The sequence below is a fragment of the Salvelinus alpinus genome, chromosome 10, assembly GCF_045679555.1.
Source record: "Salvelinus alpinus chromosome 10, SLU_Salpinus.1, whole genome shotgun sequence".
Classification (NCBI taxonomy): domain Eukaryota; kingdom Metazoa; phylum Chordata; class Actinopteri; order Salmoniformes; family Salmonidae; genus Salvelinus; species Salvelinus alpinus.
The window spans coordinates 51794076-51812359 of NC_092095.1; the positions used below are offsets into that span (position 1 = coordinate 51794076).

The window sequence follows — 18284 nt, forward strand, 5'->3', positions numbered from 1 at the left end:
GCTCTAGAGTTCTGAGTTGGATGACCGTTCAAAACGAATTATCCAAGTCAGAGCTCGTTTTTTTCGCGAGTTCCCAGTTGTCTTGAACGCACTGAAGTTTGAAGTGGAGATTTCCGAGCTCCCAGTTGTTTGAACGCGGCAATACCCTGGTCACTGCAGCTACCCATAGATGCATATTTCTGGGGGGGAAGGTCATTACGGTCAGCTGATCATATGACAGCGTGATCATATGACAGCGTGCGCATGACCAGGAAGTAAACATTGAACAGAGACACGCAAAGAGGTAAGCAAATAACATAAATACCACTTTAGTTTGAATATAAAATAATACTGGCTTTGTATTTACATGCATTTGTTATATTACAAACTAAACAACAGGAGCATAGAATGATGCTGTGGTTGTGCGAACAGCTAGAATAGCTAAAGGGTTAGCAGCAGATCCGACACCTTATGCTTGCTTATAGCTGCATTACATGCTCAGTTAGGCAGTTTGCATAAAGGTGCACTATACATAAATCGCTCCGCCATTTGTGGTTGCTAAAAATTCGAATAGTTTGCCTAATTCCAGTTTGTGATAAAACAAACAAGCAAGTATAGTGTAGATAATCATTGTACCATCTAAACTGATGTGAAATATATTTTCAATAAACAAAAATATTGTATTGTAACGACCCTGGGTTTATAAGGGCGGATATCGAGTCTTCCGCACGAGCATGCTTTTGGGGCACAGTCGATTGCGCGCTGGACTTTGGGCTAGAAGGTCGAGGGATCGAGACCTGCTCCCTGCTTGTTCCATTACAGTATTTTCAGCTGTTTTAAAGCTGGTGTACAATACCGAAAGTAAAATATGAAAAAACTAAACTTAAGATCAGGAAGCATGGAAATAGTGCACATTGAACAGCTTTACTGCTTCTTAAAATTGCTTTCAATGAGAATTACAGATTTATAACTCACATTACTATGTGAATTTGGTCGGGTCGCCCAAAAAGTTAAATATTGCAGCGTTAAATTAAGACTGCGCATATGCCTCGGCAAACATACATAATTCCAGGGACGAGTTGTACTTCGAATACTCCCAAATGTTACACAGAGAAGATTGAAAGACTTATAGTCCTCATGTTAACTAGCCACTATTACGATGGACTTGAGTGGGCGGACTGGAGTTCCGACATCACATAACGTAATTTTTTCATAAAAACGACTGATTTCGGTGCTGAGTCGTTGGGTGCTGAAACTAGTTTCACTAGGCGCGCAACTCATTTGCTATTCGCGGAGTTCAGTTTTATTGGCTACATATTAACTAGCATTAGCCACAGCAGCCATTATCGAATATCACGTTGCGCTTAACAACAAAGGAGCTGATTGGCTGACACTGCTATTCCAAAATGGTTGATGTGGCAACTGCTATTTAGCATGAGGAATAGAAGTGGTTTTCCTGAAAAATTAGCAGTCATTCAATCTTGTCGGTGTAACAGTTGGGATAATGGGTCAATTGATTCGAGGTTCTCAAAGCCTTTCTCATCCCAGGATTGAGGTACATTTTCTGAGCCTTATCTCGCGCCAGCTCTGCGAAGCCTGGCCGACCCTGTAGTGCAGCTGTAAGCAAGCGTAAGGTGCCGGATCTGCTCGCTACTAACTACCCACTGGGCACAGACGTCAGTTCAATGTATAGATTTGGTTGAGTTATCAACTAACGTGAAATCAACAAAACCTCTCACCATGTCATTGGATTTAGGTTAAAAGTCGGGTGATATATATTTCTCCCATCTTTATTTAACCTGGTAGGCTAGTTGAGAACAAGTTCTCATTTACAACTGCGACCTGAACAAAATAAAGCAAAGCAGTGCGACAAAAACAACAACACAGAGTTACACATGGAATAAACAAACATACAGTCAATAATACAATAGAAAAAAGTCTATATACAGTGTGTGCAAACGAGGTAGGATAAGGGAGGTAAGGCAATAAATAGGCCATAGTGGCGAAATAATTACAATATAGCAATTTAACACTGGAGTGATAGATGTGCAAGTAGAGATACTGGGGTGCAAAGGGGCAAAATAAATAACAGTATGGGAACGAGGTAGTTGGATGGGCTATATGCAGGTGCAGTGATCTGTGAGCTGCTCTGACAGTTGGTGCTTTAAGCTAGTGAGGGAGATATGAGTCTCCAGCTTCAGTGATTTTTGCAGTTCGTTTCAGTCATTATCAGCAGAGAACTGGAAGGAAAGGCAGCCGAAGGAGGAATTGGCTTTGGGGGTGACCAGTGAAATATACCTGCTGGAGCGCGTGCTACGGGTGGGTGCTGCTATGGTTACCAGTGAGCTGAGATAAGGTGGGGCTTTACCTAGCAAAGACTTATAGATGATCTGGAGCCAGTGGGTTTGGCGACAAATATGAAGCGATGGCCAGCCAACGAGAGCATACAGGTCGCAGTGGTGGGTAGTATATGCGGCTTTGGTGACCAAACGGATGGCACTGTGATAGACTGCATCCAATTTGCTGAGTAGAGTGTTGGAGGCTATTTTGTAAATGACATCGCCGAAGTCAAGGATCTGTAGGATAGTCAGTTTTACGAGGGTATGTTTGGCAGCATGAGTGAAGGATGCTTTGTTGCGAAATAGGAAGCCGATTCTAGATTTAATTTAGGATTGGAGATGCTTAATGTGAGTCTGGAAGGAGAGTTTACAGTCTAACCAGACACCTAGGTATTTGTAGATGTCCACATATTCTAAGTCAGAACCGTTCCGAGTAGTGATGCTGGACGGGCGGGCAGGTGTGGGCAGCGATCGGTTGAAGAGCATGCATTTAGTTTTACTTGCATTTAAGAGCAGTTGGAGGCCACGGAAGGAGAGTTGTATGGCATTGAAGCTCGTCTGTAGGTTAGTTAACACAGTGTCCAAAGAAGGGCCAGAAGTATACAGAATGGTGTCGTCTGCATAGAGGTGGATCAGAGAATCACCAGCAGCAAGACTGACATCATTGATGTATACAGAGAAAAGAGTCGGCCCGAGGATTGAACCCTGTGGCACCCCCATAGAGACTGCCAGAGGTCCGGACAACAGGCCCTCCGATTTGACACACTGAACTCTGTCTGAGAAGTAGTTGGTGAACCAGGCGAGGCAGTCAAAATACTAAAAGCCCTTAAATTTGATGACTTTGTAAATCCTAATTAGATTTCCACGTTGATTCAACGTCATCACATTGTTTTTTTGGCTTGAAATGACTTGGAAACAACGTTGATTCAACCAGTTTTTGCCCAGTGGTTAGTCAAGTGGGTAGTAAGTAGCCTATTTGCTAAAATGCATGCAATTGCAACCTCTCTGCTCTGGCAACTTCAGGTGGTTGCCAGGTGTGGCAAACTGTTTGATAATAATGAGGCAAATCAACTCAAACTTTATTTGTCACATCCGCCCAAATACAACAAGTGTAGACCTTACCGGGAAATGCTTACTTACAAGCCCTTAACCAACAGTGCACTTCAAGAAGAGTTAAGAAAATATTAAATTAATAAACTAAAGGAAAATATAACAAATAATTAAGTAACACAATAACATAATGAGGCTATATACAGGGGATACCGGTACCGAGTCAGTGTGCAGGGGTAACAGGTTAGTTGAGGTCATTTGTACATGTAGGTAGGGGTGAAGTGACAATGCTAGCTATCTTGTAATCATTGTAATGTCACGTAGTTAATAGTTATATTCTATTGTCTAAGGGATTCTTCAAGACCAACTCAAATGGTGTCCCTGATCTGCACCCTGCAAGACCATCGCGACGATGTCAACTGGTGCGCCTTCTCCCCGACACTGCTGGCCACCTGTTCAGCTGACAAAACCTTACGAATTTACAACACCCGAGACTTTTCCGAAGTCCCATACTCCCCGCTCTCTGGCCACGGCTATGGCGTCCATTGTTGTTGCTTCAGCGCCTGTGGTCAGTATTTAGCCTCGTGTTCAACTGATGGTTCAACAGTTGTGTGGTCAACGGACACGGGTGAGATAGAGGCAGTGCTGGAGCATCCGGGTAGGAACCCCGTCAGGGTCTGCGCCTTCTCGCCCAACTCTTCACACCTGGTTTCAGGGGCGTCTGATGGTACTTTAGGTCTTTGGGATTTCCATACGAAAACATTGCACAGGTGAACATAATTGATAGGTGTTATTTATCTCCATGTTATCTAAGCATAAATAGGCCTGCGTGTGTTGCCTATATCAAGTGAGGCTTTGCTGGCCTCTGCAGACTGATGTCACGTGTTGTCTCTTGTGGAGTGTTCTTAACTGATTATTTGTCAACAGGACGGGGGCAGTGAATGACACCACTATGGTGGCCTGCTCCTTCACCCCCTGTGGCCAGATGTTTGTCACTGGATCTACGTATGGGGACCTCAGGCTGTGGGACCTGGACATGAACCAGCTTCATGCGGAGAAGAACACTCACGACTTGGGGGTCACCTGCTGCTGCTTTGGCCCCAATATCCTCAGTGGTGGTGATGATAATATTTTCCTCCTCCCGCCGTCTTATGAGTTGGCCTGTTCCCAGATCTGTTTGTACGAACATGACAACGATCAGAGGAGTTGTCTATACAGCGCAACATTTTGATCTGGGATCTTGGAGTCTACATGTATGGGAATTTGTTGTGTTTGATTCATTTGCTCCCGTCTCTCAGATAGCGGTAGGGTACAGTTCCGCCTGGCCTCCTGTGGACAAGACAGCACGCTGAAGATATGGACCGTCTCCAGGTCCAACACAGGCAGTACGTAGACCACGCGCTATGGATACGCAAGTGTGCTGTTTAACGTTGAACTGTGTGCATTTGTTGGTCATCGAATGATGTGGTGGATGTGTGTTCACAATGAATGATCTGAAGGCGTAGTCCATCCGTCCCCTCTGGCCCGTAGGTTGTAAGATGCAGCTGCTGCACACCCTGACCGGCCAGTCTGCCCCGGTGCTCTCCTGTGCTTTCTCTGCAGACGGACAGCTGCTTGTGTCTGGGTAAGTCCGCCCGTAGGTGATCTATGGCAAAGCGCTCTCACAGTTAGTCAAGATAAAGTTATACATTTACTCCAACTGGCCACAAGGGGGAGAAGTGTGTTGCTTTTGACCATTTCCTTTTCTGTTGCAGCTCAGTGGACAAAACAGTCACAGTGTATGATGCTGTAAGACACTCGAGCTCTTTTCATTACCGTAGATGTCATTTCAGTGTAACTCCCCATGTTAATGTTCCACATAGAAATCCATGAACACCTCCCATCTGAACTTGAATGTTGTTGCTTTTTCAGAGCCAGGGGACTTTGCTCTACACATTGAACCAACATGAGAGGTAATCTTCCTTCTTACCCTTTGGGACATCGTCACATCTCAATGGCCTTATTCGAATAGCCTGCTTTTTAAAAACGTACCTTTCCGTCCTCCCTCCCATGATCCTTTGCTGTAGGTACGTGACGGCGTGCGCCTTCTCTCCCAGCACACCTCTGTTCGCCACGGGTTCTATGGACAAGACTGTCAATATATGGAGATTAGAGGATGGACACAGTGGCCATGGTGGGTAACGCACACACACAAAGATGGACAGAAGTCTAAGATAGGAGGTAGAGGTACATGTACTGACAAGCTTCCAGTGTTATTGGCATTAAGAATGGCATTAGCATTCTGAGTCACGATGTGTGGGTTCCTACGTACTGTTTCACTATTTTGTCATGTAAACAAAGATCCTATTGACTTAATCACCAGGCTGTCATCACCATTATGTGCTGTTTTTGCATCAGCTCTTCTTTATTGATTATGGCTTAATTATGTTTTTTTATTCTGCCAATCATCATCCCTCTCTCTGCATGGATCACGGGGGTAAAAAAGAAGGCAAATCTTTACCTGGTGAGTTTTAAATCCTCTTCCTTATCTGTACCACCCATCTGCTCATTGAAAGCAGTGAGGGATGGAGGGTCTCTGTGAAACCTAGGAGTCCCGCTGCTATCAGAGGGCTTTATTGAGAGTGATACTTCTACCCCGGCGGTGATGATGCCTTCTGCTAATATGACTGAGTCTTTCATAGCCTGTTGTGTTTCCAGGTGACTTTTGCCTTGAAGCACTGCCTGCCGAGAACCGAGTTGCTTTTCACTTTTCATTTGGATTCACTGTATTAGTGTACACGGTGTACAAAACATTAAGATCACCTTCCTAATATTGAGTTGCATCCCCCCTTTTGCCCTCAGAACAGCCTCAATTCATCAGGGATTCATCAGTCTATGTTATGGAAAGAGCAGGTGTTCATGTTTTGTACACTGTGTAGTTCTATAGGCTCGCAATGCTTCCTCTCCTCTCACCTGATGGTTTTCCAATAACCTATTCGCAACTCATTCTAAGAGAGGCTTGTCAATAAAAGGCTTGCAATTCAATGACTGTCATTTTTAAATACGTTAATGTTCACCATTTTAGTTGACAATGGTATTATTGTTTTTTAAGTGGAGTCTTACTGTGCTGTTTGAAATGTATTTCATTTTTCACATCTTGTTTTCCAGTTGAAACTGCAACACTCTCATGCGAAGGTGGGAAAGTGACTAAAAAGCACCGTAGAAACTTTTGATAGGTTACACATTTAATACCTATAGTAACAACATGTCATTGAGAGATACTAATGTGCGGTCACTTCCTGTTTTCCGACCTATTAGGCAGAAAATTGCTGTGTCACTCCAGGCTTCTGGTCAGTGATTGGTCAGAGGAGGACGTGGGGGCGTGGCTGTGTGAGGAGGGGCTGCAGGCGCTGGTGGAAAACTTCAAGGCAAACAACATAGATGGAGCGGAACTCGTCAGTCTGACCAAGGAGACACTGGCCTCAGAACTCAACATAGGTGGGGACGGCACATCACACCATCGACTATACACATTATCATACAGCTAATGGTACATTATCATATTATACACATTACTCACTCGTCATTCTGGTATCTGAGATCCACATTTTGTACAGTAGCTGGAAACGGAGCGTCATCACATACTCAGGCTGGAATCTTTTTTTAAGTAGGGGGAGGGACAAATGAAAAACAAGGTGGACATTGAGGAATGAATGTTAATATGAGATTTACTCAGGATTACATACATTTTAACTGTACAGCGTTAGATTAGGCCATGTGTATTCTGCACCGCGAGTGTAATCTGCTTTTAAGATTTCTGCGCCTATTATATAACACAATTACTCATCCCAAAATACATATCCTGTAACATAAAAAATGGTTTACAGCTAATACCAAAAAAAAAAGAAGTGATTTACAGATTTTGGTTGATCCGTATATCTTCTCTTTTAAATAAAGATCTTTCACCCTAGTTTCTCTGTGAGGTGGTAGGTGTGGGTCTGTTGTTGGTCTCTCACGCCAATAGCAACCATAGTAACCAAACAGAGATGAATCTCTTAGCAGACATGGGTGTCTCTTTCTACTCTCTACTGTCTCTGAGAGTGAGGGATGGCACCATGCCAGGCTGTTATCTTCCTGATGGAGAGAGATGATTATTTTTCCTCTCAGGGGCGGAGGGCTCATTTTGTTTTTTTGTGTGTCTAACACACACACACACACAGACTGACCTCGCTTTACTGTAGTCTCCATGGTGACCAGGAACTGGGTCATGTACGCAGTGTGTTCAAGCTAGGATAGCACGTCCACAAATGATGCAAGCCCAATCGGCCAATGTACAATTTTCCCAAATCTCTGCCTGGTTGTTTCCTGTTGGTGTGCTGTAGAGTCTGTGGGGTTGCGCAGTAAGGTCCTGAGGAAGGTGGAGGAGCTGAAGGCGGGGTGTGTGTGTACCGGTGTTCCTGATGAATACCTCTGTCCAATCACCAGAGAGTTGATGAAGGACCCTGTTATCGCTGCAGGTGGGACACTTCCCCATGGCAACCTGTCTTTCTGTCTGTGCATTTTTAGCTATCAAGATTCTATCTATTTATCTATTTCTATGCTACAACATTTTTTGCAAAACAGTGGCATGCTTTTAAAGGATGCAAAACACACTATCCATCTTGTCTACCTTTTCTTCTGAACAGATGGGTACTCCTATGAGAGGGAAGCGATTGAGAGCTGGATCGCAACCAAGAATCGTTCCAGCCCCATGACCAACCTGCCCTTACAGACAACACTTCTGACCCCAAACCGAACCCTGAAGATGGCTATTGGACGCTGGAGGACCAGCCAATGAGAAAGAGGGATGCAGGGGCATCTTCTACATCATTTCAATCTGAATGCAGGTCTATCCCTCAGTTAACTTCTGACCAAAAGTAGGCTCATAGTACATAAAGCTATATATGATGATGTTTTCAGGTTGACCATACTGAGCTTCGATTCAACCCCTCACTGTGTCTGTTGGGATGAAACTGCTTTAGAATGTAAATATTTATAGCTGATGAGACATTCTAATATATATATTCTCAAACTCATGCATGTTGACCATGTTTAACTCTGCTATTTACTCTACTCTCTCTCCAAAACCATTTCATGGACGATGATACAATGTACAGTGCATTCGGAAAGAATTCAGACCCCTTGACTTTTTCCACATTTTGTTATGTTACAGCCTTATTCTAAAATGTATTAAATAGTTTTCCCCCCCTCATTAATCTACACACAATACCCCATAATGACAAAGCATAAACAGGTTAGACATGTCAGCAAATGTATTACAAAAAATCAAAATAAATATTACATTTACATAAGTATTCTGACCCTTTACTCAGTACTTTGTTGAAGCTCCTTTGGCAGCGATTACAGCCTCGAGTCTTCTTGGGTATGAAACTACAAGCTTTGCACACCTGTATTTGGGGAATTTCTCCCATTCCTCTCTGCAGATCCTCTCAAGCTCTGTCAGGTTGGATGGGGAGCGTCACTGCACAACTATTTTCAGGTCTCCGGAGATGTTCGATCGGGTTCAAGTCCAGGCTCTGGCTGGGCCACTCAAGGAAATTCAGAGACTTGTCCCGAAGCCATTCCTATGTTGTCTTGGCTGTCTGCTCAGGGTCATTGTCCTGTTGGAAGGTGAACCTTCGCCCCAGTCTGAGGTCCTGAGTGCTCTGGAGAAGGTTTTCATCAAGGATCTCTCTGTACTTTGCTCCGTTCATCTTTCCCTCAATCCTGACTAGTCTCCCAGTCCCTGCTGCTGAAAAACATCCCCACGGCATGATGCTGCCACCACCATGTGTCACAGTAGGGATGGTGCCAGGTTTCCTCCAGATGTGACGCTTGGCATTCAGGCCAAAGAGTTCAGTATTGGTTTCATCAGACCAGAGAATCTTGTTTCTCATGGTCTGACAGTTTAGATGCCTTTTGGCAAACGCCAAGCGGGATGTCATGTGCTTTTTACTAAGGAGTGGCTTCCGTCTGGCCACTCTACCATAAAGTTCTGATTGGTGGAGTGCTGCAGAGATGGTTGTCCTTCTGGAAGGTTCTCCTTCTGGAAGGTTCTATCTCCACAGAGGAACTCTGGAGCTCTATCAGAGTGACCATCGGGTTCTTGGTCACCTCCCTGACCAAGGCCCTTCTCCCCCGATTGCTCAGTTTGGTCAAGAGGTCAGCTCTAGGAAGAATCTTGGCTGGTTTCAAACTTCTTCCATTTAAGAATGATGGAGGCCACTATGTTCTTGGGGACCTTCAATGCTGCAGAAATGTTTTGGTACCTTTCTCCAGATCTGTGCCTCCTTCGACCTCATTGCTTGGTTTTTGCTCTGACATGCACTGTCAACTATGGGACCTTATATAGACAGGTGTTTGCCTTTTCAAATCATGTCCAATCAATTTAATTTACCGCAGGTGGACTCCAATCAAGTTGTAGAAACATCTCAAGGATGATCAATGGAAACAGGATGCACCTGATCTCAGTTTTGAGTCTAATAGCAAAGGGTATGAATACTTATGTAAATAAGGTATTTCAGTTTGTTATTTGCAAACATTTCCCAATTTGTTGGGGGGGGGTTTGTCAGTATGGGTGTTGTGTGTAGATTGATGAGGATTTAAAAACTTGATGAACCATTTTAGAATAAGGCTGTAATCTAACAAAAATTGGAAAATGCACTGTAGGCATTTAAGGGATACTGGTGCCAACAACAGAAGTGTTCAATCTATGGCTGAAGTTATATAACAGGGATAGCAGATGTCGGTACACATACAATTTTACACATGGGTGTTTGAAATGAGTGGAAGGGAGATGTCATTTTAGTTTTCCAAAGAGATTTTATTTTCCCATGATTATGGTAGTAGTGCTTGAGCATAGTCTGTATAATGTGTCGCATAGCTCACAAATCAAAGATGGCAACAATGTTCATGTAGAATATCTGTATCATCTCACCAATAATACCCTTACAAGCTATTCTGTACCTTACTGTAAACTGTTAATGTTGTGCGCACATAAACTAAATAAATCCATCAACTTTTCAATTATTTCTCTAGCTGTGCAAAAATAACTATATAAAATATATTGCTCTTACAGCTGAACAAGCCATCGGCACAGTAAATACATGAACATAGACCGCAACAACAAGCAGTTACAACAATGTCCGTAGGATTATATGTACACTTAAATATGATTATTTATAAAAATGTACAAAGGAAAAGAACCCTCCATGCATTGAGAAACACTTTGCATTGAGGGCTCCGTTATACTGACAAAGGCTATCACCACTTATATAGTCTATAAATAGAACACATACAAATCTAATGTATCCCTATTCAATATGCGTGCCGATCATTAGCCAACCGTTTAATCAAATGGCTTCTCGTCCATTAGTATCGAAACCCTTCAGTGTTTTTCTTTACAAACTACATCATAGTTACATTGTTATAATGGCCCATAGTAGAATGCTGTGCTACTGTTCAGCTATTGGGCTGGTACTATATGGTGTTTCCCAGGTCTGATTATGTGCACTGTGTTGTTGGCTTACTGGAGTTGCTCTAGGCATGCTTACGCAAAAAGCACAAAAGCCTCAAATACTGCTTAAGTCTAAACGCAGTGCATCACATACACTGTCACTTTACAAGAGTCAGATTAAGAAAGAAACTTTGAAACCATTCCCTTGCCACCGTTTCTCTGGAATACAGAGAAAGTTGTTATGGTGTCTGCACCTGTGTTTGTGCTTGACTGAATGTATGGTCAGTTCAGACGTTGGATTCTATAAAGGAGCGTTTAGGTTTGATGGGTAGGATGGCTGGGTTATCTCTGGTGAGCCCTGCCTGCCGGTGGTTCCCGTCTGGGAACTGGGAGGAGTGATGTAGGCCTGCAGCTGGACCTGGTCTTGGCTCCCGGTGGTAGAACCTGTCTCCAAACTCCCTAGCCAGGGCCTTGGCCTGAGCCTGTTGGGCCAGGTGTTGGGCCTGAGCCTGGGCCCCGTTGAGCACCTGGAGGGGAGTCTGGCTCTGCAGTGGCTCCGCATAAGAGGACCTCTGCTTGAACTCATTATTTAATCCCTGGATGTTGTCCATAGGGGCCATGCTGTGTCTCTGGTTCTCTAGACCTTCAGGGGAGAGTGGCTGGGAGTGAGGCTGACCTTGCCAGCCCAGTCCAGGTGGGGGCTGCCCCTGGACACGCACTGCCTTGTCTTTCACCCCCATGAAGGGACGAGGCTTGAGCTCTGGTTTACCCGGTCTGGGGCGAGGCACGTCGGGCCCCTGAGGTGCCTGGATCCTGCCGCTGTCTGACAGGGTCCCGCTGGAGGCTAAGCTACTGCTAGAGCTGGAGGCCTTCATACTGCCCGTCTGACCACCAGAACGCAGACCCGGGCCAGCCGACCCCCCAGGACCCTCCCTCCTTACCTCCTTACCAAACCCAGGGGTGAGGGACCCAGCCTGTCCGTCCAGCGTGGTGCCGTGGTGGGCTGAGAGCCTGTCTGTTCCTCTAGCCAGGCTAGAGGAGTGGCCCTGGAAAGGCTGCACAGATGAGGAGTGGTGGTGGTTGGCAGGGGTGAGCCCCAGTTGGTGGTCTGTGGAAGAGGGCAGAGGGCTGATGTCGATGCCCAGGCCAGGGCTGGGTCTCAGGGAGGTAGAGATGTGTCTGCCTGGCAGGGGGCTGGAGGGGCCACACAGAGACATAGGCCTGCCCCCTGGTCTGCCCCCTACCTGCAGGGAGTTACAGTGCTGCTGCTTGGTCTTCATGCTTTGGTTTTGTCTAGGACCCTGCAGGACAGGGCCCTGCTTGTCCAGAGACAGGTTGGTCTGTGTGGACTCGTCCAGAGGGGAACCAGGCCTGGGGTCCAGGGGAGCTAAGCCCACTGCGCCTGGTACTGGTGGGAGAGCCCTGTCGGGTCCATAGGGGTTCTTGGGCCTGTTGGGTCCATAGGGGTTCTGTGAGGGCTCTTCCTCTCCCCCTATCTCTTCATAATCATCATCTAGTTCATCCTGGCTCTGTGTATCACAACTCCTCTCTGTGTCCTGGCTCCTCTCTGTGAGGTCGTCGGGAGTCTGGCTGTGTGCTGCTTGTTGGCCCTGTGGTGTGTTGGGGGACTGCTGCTGTTGTTGTTGACACTCGTCCTCCACACGCGTCAGCAGACGGCGGATCTCCCGGTTGGTGGGGCAGAGCCGAGACGCCTCTCTGAGGTCAGCTAGCGCCGCCGCATACTGCCTGGATGGACACATGAGGCGAATATAGTGTGAGGTGAGTTTGTCTTGTCCTTAGACAAAACTGTACCCGTCCATTCTAGTAATTTCCTTTATATCAGTATTAAGGGAGAACTGGTCTGTACTAACCTGCTGCTCCTCTTGGCTCGTGCTCTGGTGTAGAACGCCTCATAAGACTTGGGTTTCAGTTCCAGGGCTTTGGTGGCAAACTCCTCTGCTATACCAAAATCCTGTCGGGGGAAAAAGAGGACAGAAACTCAACAGTTAATTATGAATGTTTACTGTTAAATTCTGTCCACCCTGAATATCTCACGGAGAAGCCAAAACCAACGTCTTAAGGTCATTAGCCAGGGTAATGTGTTTGTGAGCGTTAATGAGTGCAGTGTGAATCCAGCGGTAGTCCACACAGCGCCACACTTTGCAATTACTATAAGTGACTGGAATGAGGAATTCAGTGTTGTTTAATTGGAGAATTCTTAATCTGTGTGCAGCTCAGAGTAGAGCAGCTTTATCTCCTAGTGTCTTAATGGATTCTCCAGACGGGTGCTCATAGCTTCTCTCCAATCAGATGTCGGAAATGAAAACTATTGACTCTTAAAGGTACAATGCAGCGGTTTTTATCTCAATATTAAATTATTTCTGGTTAACAATTAAGTACCTTACTCTCATTGTTTTCATAAACATTTTCAAATATGAACTAAAATAGCTTCTTTGCAAAGAGGAATTTCTCAAGTAATAATTTTGCTTTGACTGTCTGGGAGGGGAAAACTGAAAACTAGCTGTTATTGACAGAGAGCTTTGGAACTCGCTTTCTTATTGGTTTATTAACTAATTTACCACCTGGTGATGTCTTTTCAAACAGCTCTTACACTAAAAGGCCATTATCATCATTTTCACAATTTCACAGTATTATTGCAACCTCATAGTGTAGAAATATATATAAAACACAGGTAAATCATGTTTTTGACTGAGCTGGGCCTTTAATGGTAATTTCATAAGCACCTCTAGTGGCCCTAGTGTGTGTACATGCGTGTACAATATGTATGTGTGTGTGTGTGCATGCTTGCGTGCAGTGTATCCATCCGTCTCTGGTATGCCTAGAGAGCATGCGGTTGGCTTGTTTTTAAACGAGTTTCCTTGCTCCCCTCATTCCTCTCAGGTGAATATTTAATGAAGCACACCACAGTGTGATTCCGTCCTTGAGATGGAGGTGTGCATTACACCACAGTCTTGAAATCCACAGCTCTAAATAACTGTTCAATGTTTAATAACAGTTTTTATGGCCTCTCTACTCCCACTCCCCTCCTGTTCTATTCACCTGCAGCATGATGAAATGTGGATGATGTGTGTGTGCCTAGCCTCTCTTCCCCCTGACCCAATATCCACCAGCAACAACGGGGGGAGGATCCCTTCTTTCCGTGTGGGTTTGTGTGCGCACGTGTTTGTGCACACGCGTCCACCTTGCATGTGTGTGTGAGTGAGTGATTACTCCAGTATATGGGAGAGGATGACCCTATCACATCATAGCATCTTTCCATTATTCATTTGCCCGGAGGATGCCATTTTACCACCACTACTCTAGTATAACAGTCTTATTATATTGTCTGGTAAAACAAGGGTGTTAGATCACTCCCTCCAGATGAGATGAAGATCTATCTATTATACCTACTCCAATACTATTAACATGAAATGACATTTCATTCAGTGTTAAATTCTATAAAATAGCAAATTTTCTAGTGTGTAGCTATATCAGACGATGTAAAACTGCAGTTTTATTAAATGTTCAATTCTATTAACAACTGATAGAGTAATGTGTGTGTGTGTGTCTCACATTGGTTTTCCTGCGGCAGCGTGACATGTTGAGGTACAAGGAGACACGGAGCTCTTTCAGGCCCTTCAGATCGTCTCCGAAGCCGTCTCGGGGGAACTTCCTCAGGGCGTACTGATACCTCTGGGCTGCCTCCTTCATCCTCCCCTTCTGGAGAGAGAGAGGAGGGAGAGATGGAGAGAAAATACAGACATTGATTTGGAGAAGGGGGCTAGCAGATTTTCTAATTGGACACACTTTCATGGCTGGCTGGCTGGCTGGCTGGCTGGCTGGCAGATAGATAGATAGATCAGGTTTTCCTTTTGTTGTTAACCCACCTTATACAGCAGGTTGCCCTCCTCCATGAGTTTCTGTAGGAGGATGAGGAGGACGTCTGGTTTGGATGTGGCCATCGCCCACGTAGCATGACCTGATCAAGAGGTAAGAGAACACAGGTTAAACACACACATACACACAGAACGCTGTAAAAGGTATCTAAAGAAAGTACCTGATCGATCATAAGGGGATGTTCTGTAGCCTTTTAGCAGGTAGAAAGGAGTGAAGAGAAAGAGGGGTGAAATACATGATGTTGATAGAGCCTTCCTCAAGACCCTGCAGGGCTTTAACACCGACAGATCAGGTCAACTCCAACTCACCCAGCTTGGACCCTTTCTTCAGTAGGGTGACCACTACAGCAGTGTTCCTACAGCCCACAGCCATCTCCAGAGGCCTCACCCCACTGTGGTCCACATGCTCCACCACCGCACCCTTCTCCACCAGGTACTGAACCTGTGGTTGTAGAGGACACCACAAAACAAACAACATTTTAAAAGGATTCAAACAAGGCCAAAGGTGCTGGAGGGAATTGTGTAAATTCAGTACTGTGTTTTTAAAAATCTACAATCTAGGCCAGTTTTAGACGATCTAGGCCAGTTGCAGCGAAATCCGAATTATGTCCGTGGACCAATTTTTTTCTCCAGTTTGCAGTATTAGAAGGAACCCCACCGTCTCTGCATCACCGTTGAAAGCTGCCAGGTCGAGAGGGGTACGTCCGTTCCTATCAGGGTGGTCTATCTCTGCCCCCTTCTCCACCAGGCGCTGCACCACGTCCTTCTGACCCTTCAGACACGCCCAGCTCAGAGCTGTCTGGCCCTCCTTGTCCACAGAGGCTAAAGACGCGCCTGGAACCAGATCAGAAATAACATGCTCACTCCACTGCAACTGAGACTGACATACACACAGTTTATTAGGTACACCCATCTAGTACTGGGTCGGACCTTCCTTTCCCTCCAGAACAGCCTGAATTCTTCAGGGCATAGAAACGCTGCTCAATTGGTATCAAGGGCCCTAACGTGTGCCAGGAAAACATTCCCCACACCAGTACACCACCGCCACAAGCCTGTACCGTTGACACCAGGGAGGATGGGGCCATGGACTCATGTTGCTTACGCCAAATCCTGACTGCCATCAGCATGACTCAACAGGAACCAGGAATCGTCGGACGAGGCAATGTTTTTCCACTCCTCAATTGTTGGTGATCGTGTGCCCACTGGAGCCGCTTCTTCCTTGTTTTTAGCTGATAGGAGGGGAACCCGGTGTGGTCATCTGCTGCAATAGCCCATCCGTGACAAGGACCGACGAGTTGTGGGTTCCGAGATGCCGTTCTGCACACCACTGTTGTACTGCACCGTTATTTGCCTGTTTGTGGCCCGTTTGTTAGTTTGCACCATTCTTGTCATTCTCGTTCAACCTCTCTCATCGACGAGCTGTTTTCACCCACAGGACTGCTGCTGACTGGATGTTTTTTGTTTGTCGCACCCTTCTCGATAAACCCTAGACACTGTCGTGCGTGAAAATCCCAGGAAGCCTACCGTTTCTGAGATACTGGAACCGGCGCGCCTGGCACCGACGATCATACTACGCTCAAAGTCACTAGTTTTTCCCATTCTAAAGTTCAAATGAACATAACTGAATGCCTTGATGCCTGTCTCCCTGCATTATATAGCAAGCCACGGCCACCTGACTTACTGTCTGTAGGAGCGAACCATTTTTGTGAACGGGGTGTACCTAATAATACAAGTCTATACTGTATATCTCAGAGCTATGAAATAAATAAAAATATCTCAAATAACACTCTATCCCCCTTAGTGCACTGAGAATTGACATGTACCATGATGTGACCCTGAGCCTTGACCTCTCACCCTTTGTCAGCAGGAAGTCCGCAGTGCTGAGGTGGCCCTCGCTGGCTGCCACCATCAGCAAACTGCGGCCCTGCTTATCGATGGTGTTAATGTCCACACCGTGCTGCAGAAACAGCTCTGCTACCTGAGAGAGGGGGGGAAAAGAGGGAGAGAGAGAGACCGAGTGAGAGCAAGAAAGAGACTGAGAGAGAGCGAGAGCATGAGTGATAGGACAGCCACCAGTGCTGTAAAGCAGGAAAATTAGAAGTCTAACAGAAAGACTCATCAGAATGATTCTCACCTGGGGGTGTCCATGCCTGATGCAGCTGAAGAGTGGGACCACCCCCCTCCGGTTGGGCTGCTCCGCCCCTGCACCCCTCTCCAGCAGGAAAACGCACGTCTCTGTCCTGCCCCGGCCTGCAGCCGCACTCAGAGCTGAGAGAGAGACCCCCAGAACAGTGGTCAACTATCTACTTCACCACCGTGCTCTGAATGAAAGTAATATTTTGTATCTGTGTTATTGATTGTTTGGAGACAGTTACAATGTACTTCACTCTAGTAGTACTGCAGTTGTAGCACTACTGCTCAACAATTCAAGGACACACAGCAAGATTAGAGCGAGTAACACCTGAACGAGAGTAAAATATTGGCACCGCACAGGCAATGTGAGCTACAGTACACTGTGAACAGACAACGTCACACCCCCGAGTATGACTTTCAAAGACTATTTTAGACCGGGCCCATATCTCCCTATGCTCTCTAGAGAGGCAGGCTCTTAGCTGAGGCTGTTAAAAGTCTTACAGCTGGCCTGGCAGAGAGAGAGAGAGAGACAGATTTGATGGGTATTGGCCACAGCTTGCCCAAACCAGCCATCAAGTCCTGGGTATGGAGCATCCATCCAGACAGTATATACCTCCCAAAAGGCACCCTATTCCCTAATTAGTGCACTACTTTTGACCGGGGCCCATAGTGCTCTTGTCAAAAGTAGTGCACTATATAGGGAATAGGGTGTCATTTGGGACACAAGCAGACAGTGCAGACCAGGGAAGCTGCGGTCACAGGAAGGCCAAGAAGATCATCAAGGACCTGAGCCAAGGCCTGTTCACCCCGCCACCATCTAGAAGGCAGAGAAAGTACAAGTGCATCAAAGCTGGGACTGAGAGACTGATAAACAGCTACTATCTCCAGGCCATCAGACTGTTCAACAGTCACCACTACCCTGCCCTGAACCTTAGTGACTGTTACTGCATTGTCGGAACTAGAAGCACAAGCATTTCACTGTGTACTTAATGTGTACGCAACCAATGAAATTGTATTTTCTTTTCTTTGATGCAGCCTCCTGCTTCACCTTGGCTAGGATGATGAAATACTCACAGGAGAGGTGACATCACCCATCTGGTTCTGGAAGCCAGTGGGGAGGGAATGATGACATGAATGACATCTGTGTGTGCAGTATAGGGTACGCCCTCCCCATCTGTCCCACCGATGGTTCCACATGAGCACATACGCAATTACAAATCACCTCACTCATTTCATTTCCGTTATCTAATTTCCCTTCGCGCCAGAGCAAAAAGTTGAGATAACGAAACACTTTCATAATAAAAAGAAATATTGTGGCTGTGATTGATACATTTGGGAATACTTTGTCTTGTGACTCAACACTTCTCAATCTAAGATAAGGCAGACGTGCATCACTGACTCATAAATCAATAT

General features: G+C 45.7%; 2 protein-coding genes across 3 annotated transcripts in view; one reads left to right on the forward strand and one right to left on the reverse strand.

Annotated features, from left to right (window-relative positions):
• Positions 1-147: 147 nt before the first annotated feature.
• On the forward strand, positions 148-10415 carry LOC139532215 (WD repeat, SAM and U-box domain-containing protein 1-like). The gene is made up of 13 exons (XM_071329577.1): positions 148-283; positions 3719-4138; positions 4296-4486; positions 4667-4753; positions 4899-4992; positions 5123-5156; positions 5280-5320; positions 5435-5541; positions 5854-5871; positions 6516-6542; positions 6666-6845; positions 7730-7864; positions 8033-10415. Exons 2-13 carry the CDS (start codon positions 3741-3743, stop codon positions 8182-8184), a joined length of 1464 nt encoding a protein of 487 aa, XP_071185678.1. The 5' UTR covers positions 148-283; positions 3719-3740; the 3' UTR covers positions 8185-10415.
• LOC139532213 (protein TANC1-like) overlaps positions 10189-18284 on the reverse strand; it is a 50445-nt gene continuing 42349 nt past the window's right edge. Inside the window, exons 20-28 of one of the 2 annotated variants that reach the window (XM_071329571.1) lie at positions 16873-17006; positions 16593-16716; positions 15397-15572; positions 15048-15180; positions 14900-14929; positions 14730-14821; positions 14416-14562; positions 12714-12814; positions 10189-12588 (exon numbers count right to left, since the gene is read on the reverse strand). In XM_071329571.1, coding sequence (XP_071185672.1) covers positions 11130-12588; positions 12714-12814; positions 14416-14562; positions 14730-14821; positions 14900-14929; positions 15048-15180; positions 15397-15572; positions 16593-16716; positions 16873-17006 — 2396 coding nt within the window. In that variant the 3' untranslated portion in view covers positions 10189-11129. The remainder of the gene's footprint in view (positions 12589-12713; positions 12815-14415; positions 14563-14729; positions 14822-14899; positions 14930-15047; positions 15181-15396; positions 15573-16592; positions 16717-16872; positions 17007-18284) is intronic. The other variant, XM_071329572.1, reaches the window with a different exon arrangement.

Coding starts and splice junctions, on each gene's coding strand:
- LOC139532215 (XM_071329577.1), top strand. CDS start 3,741: ATGGTGTCCCTGATCTGCACCCTGCAAGACCATCGCGACGATGTCAAC. Junction 4,139..4,295: donor CATACGAAAACATTGCACAG/GTGAACATAATT, acceptor ATTTGTCAACAG/GACGGGGGCAGTGAATGACA. Junction 4,993..5,122: donor GGACAGCTGCTTGTGTCTGG/GTAAGTCCGCCC, acceptor TTTCTGTTGCAG/CTCAGTGGACAAAACAGTCA.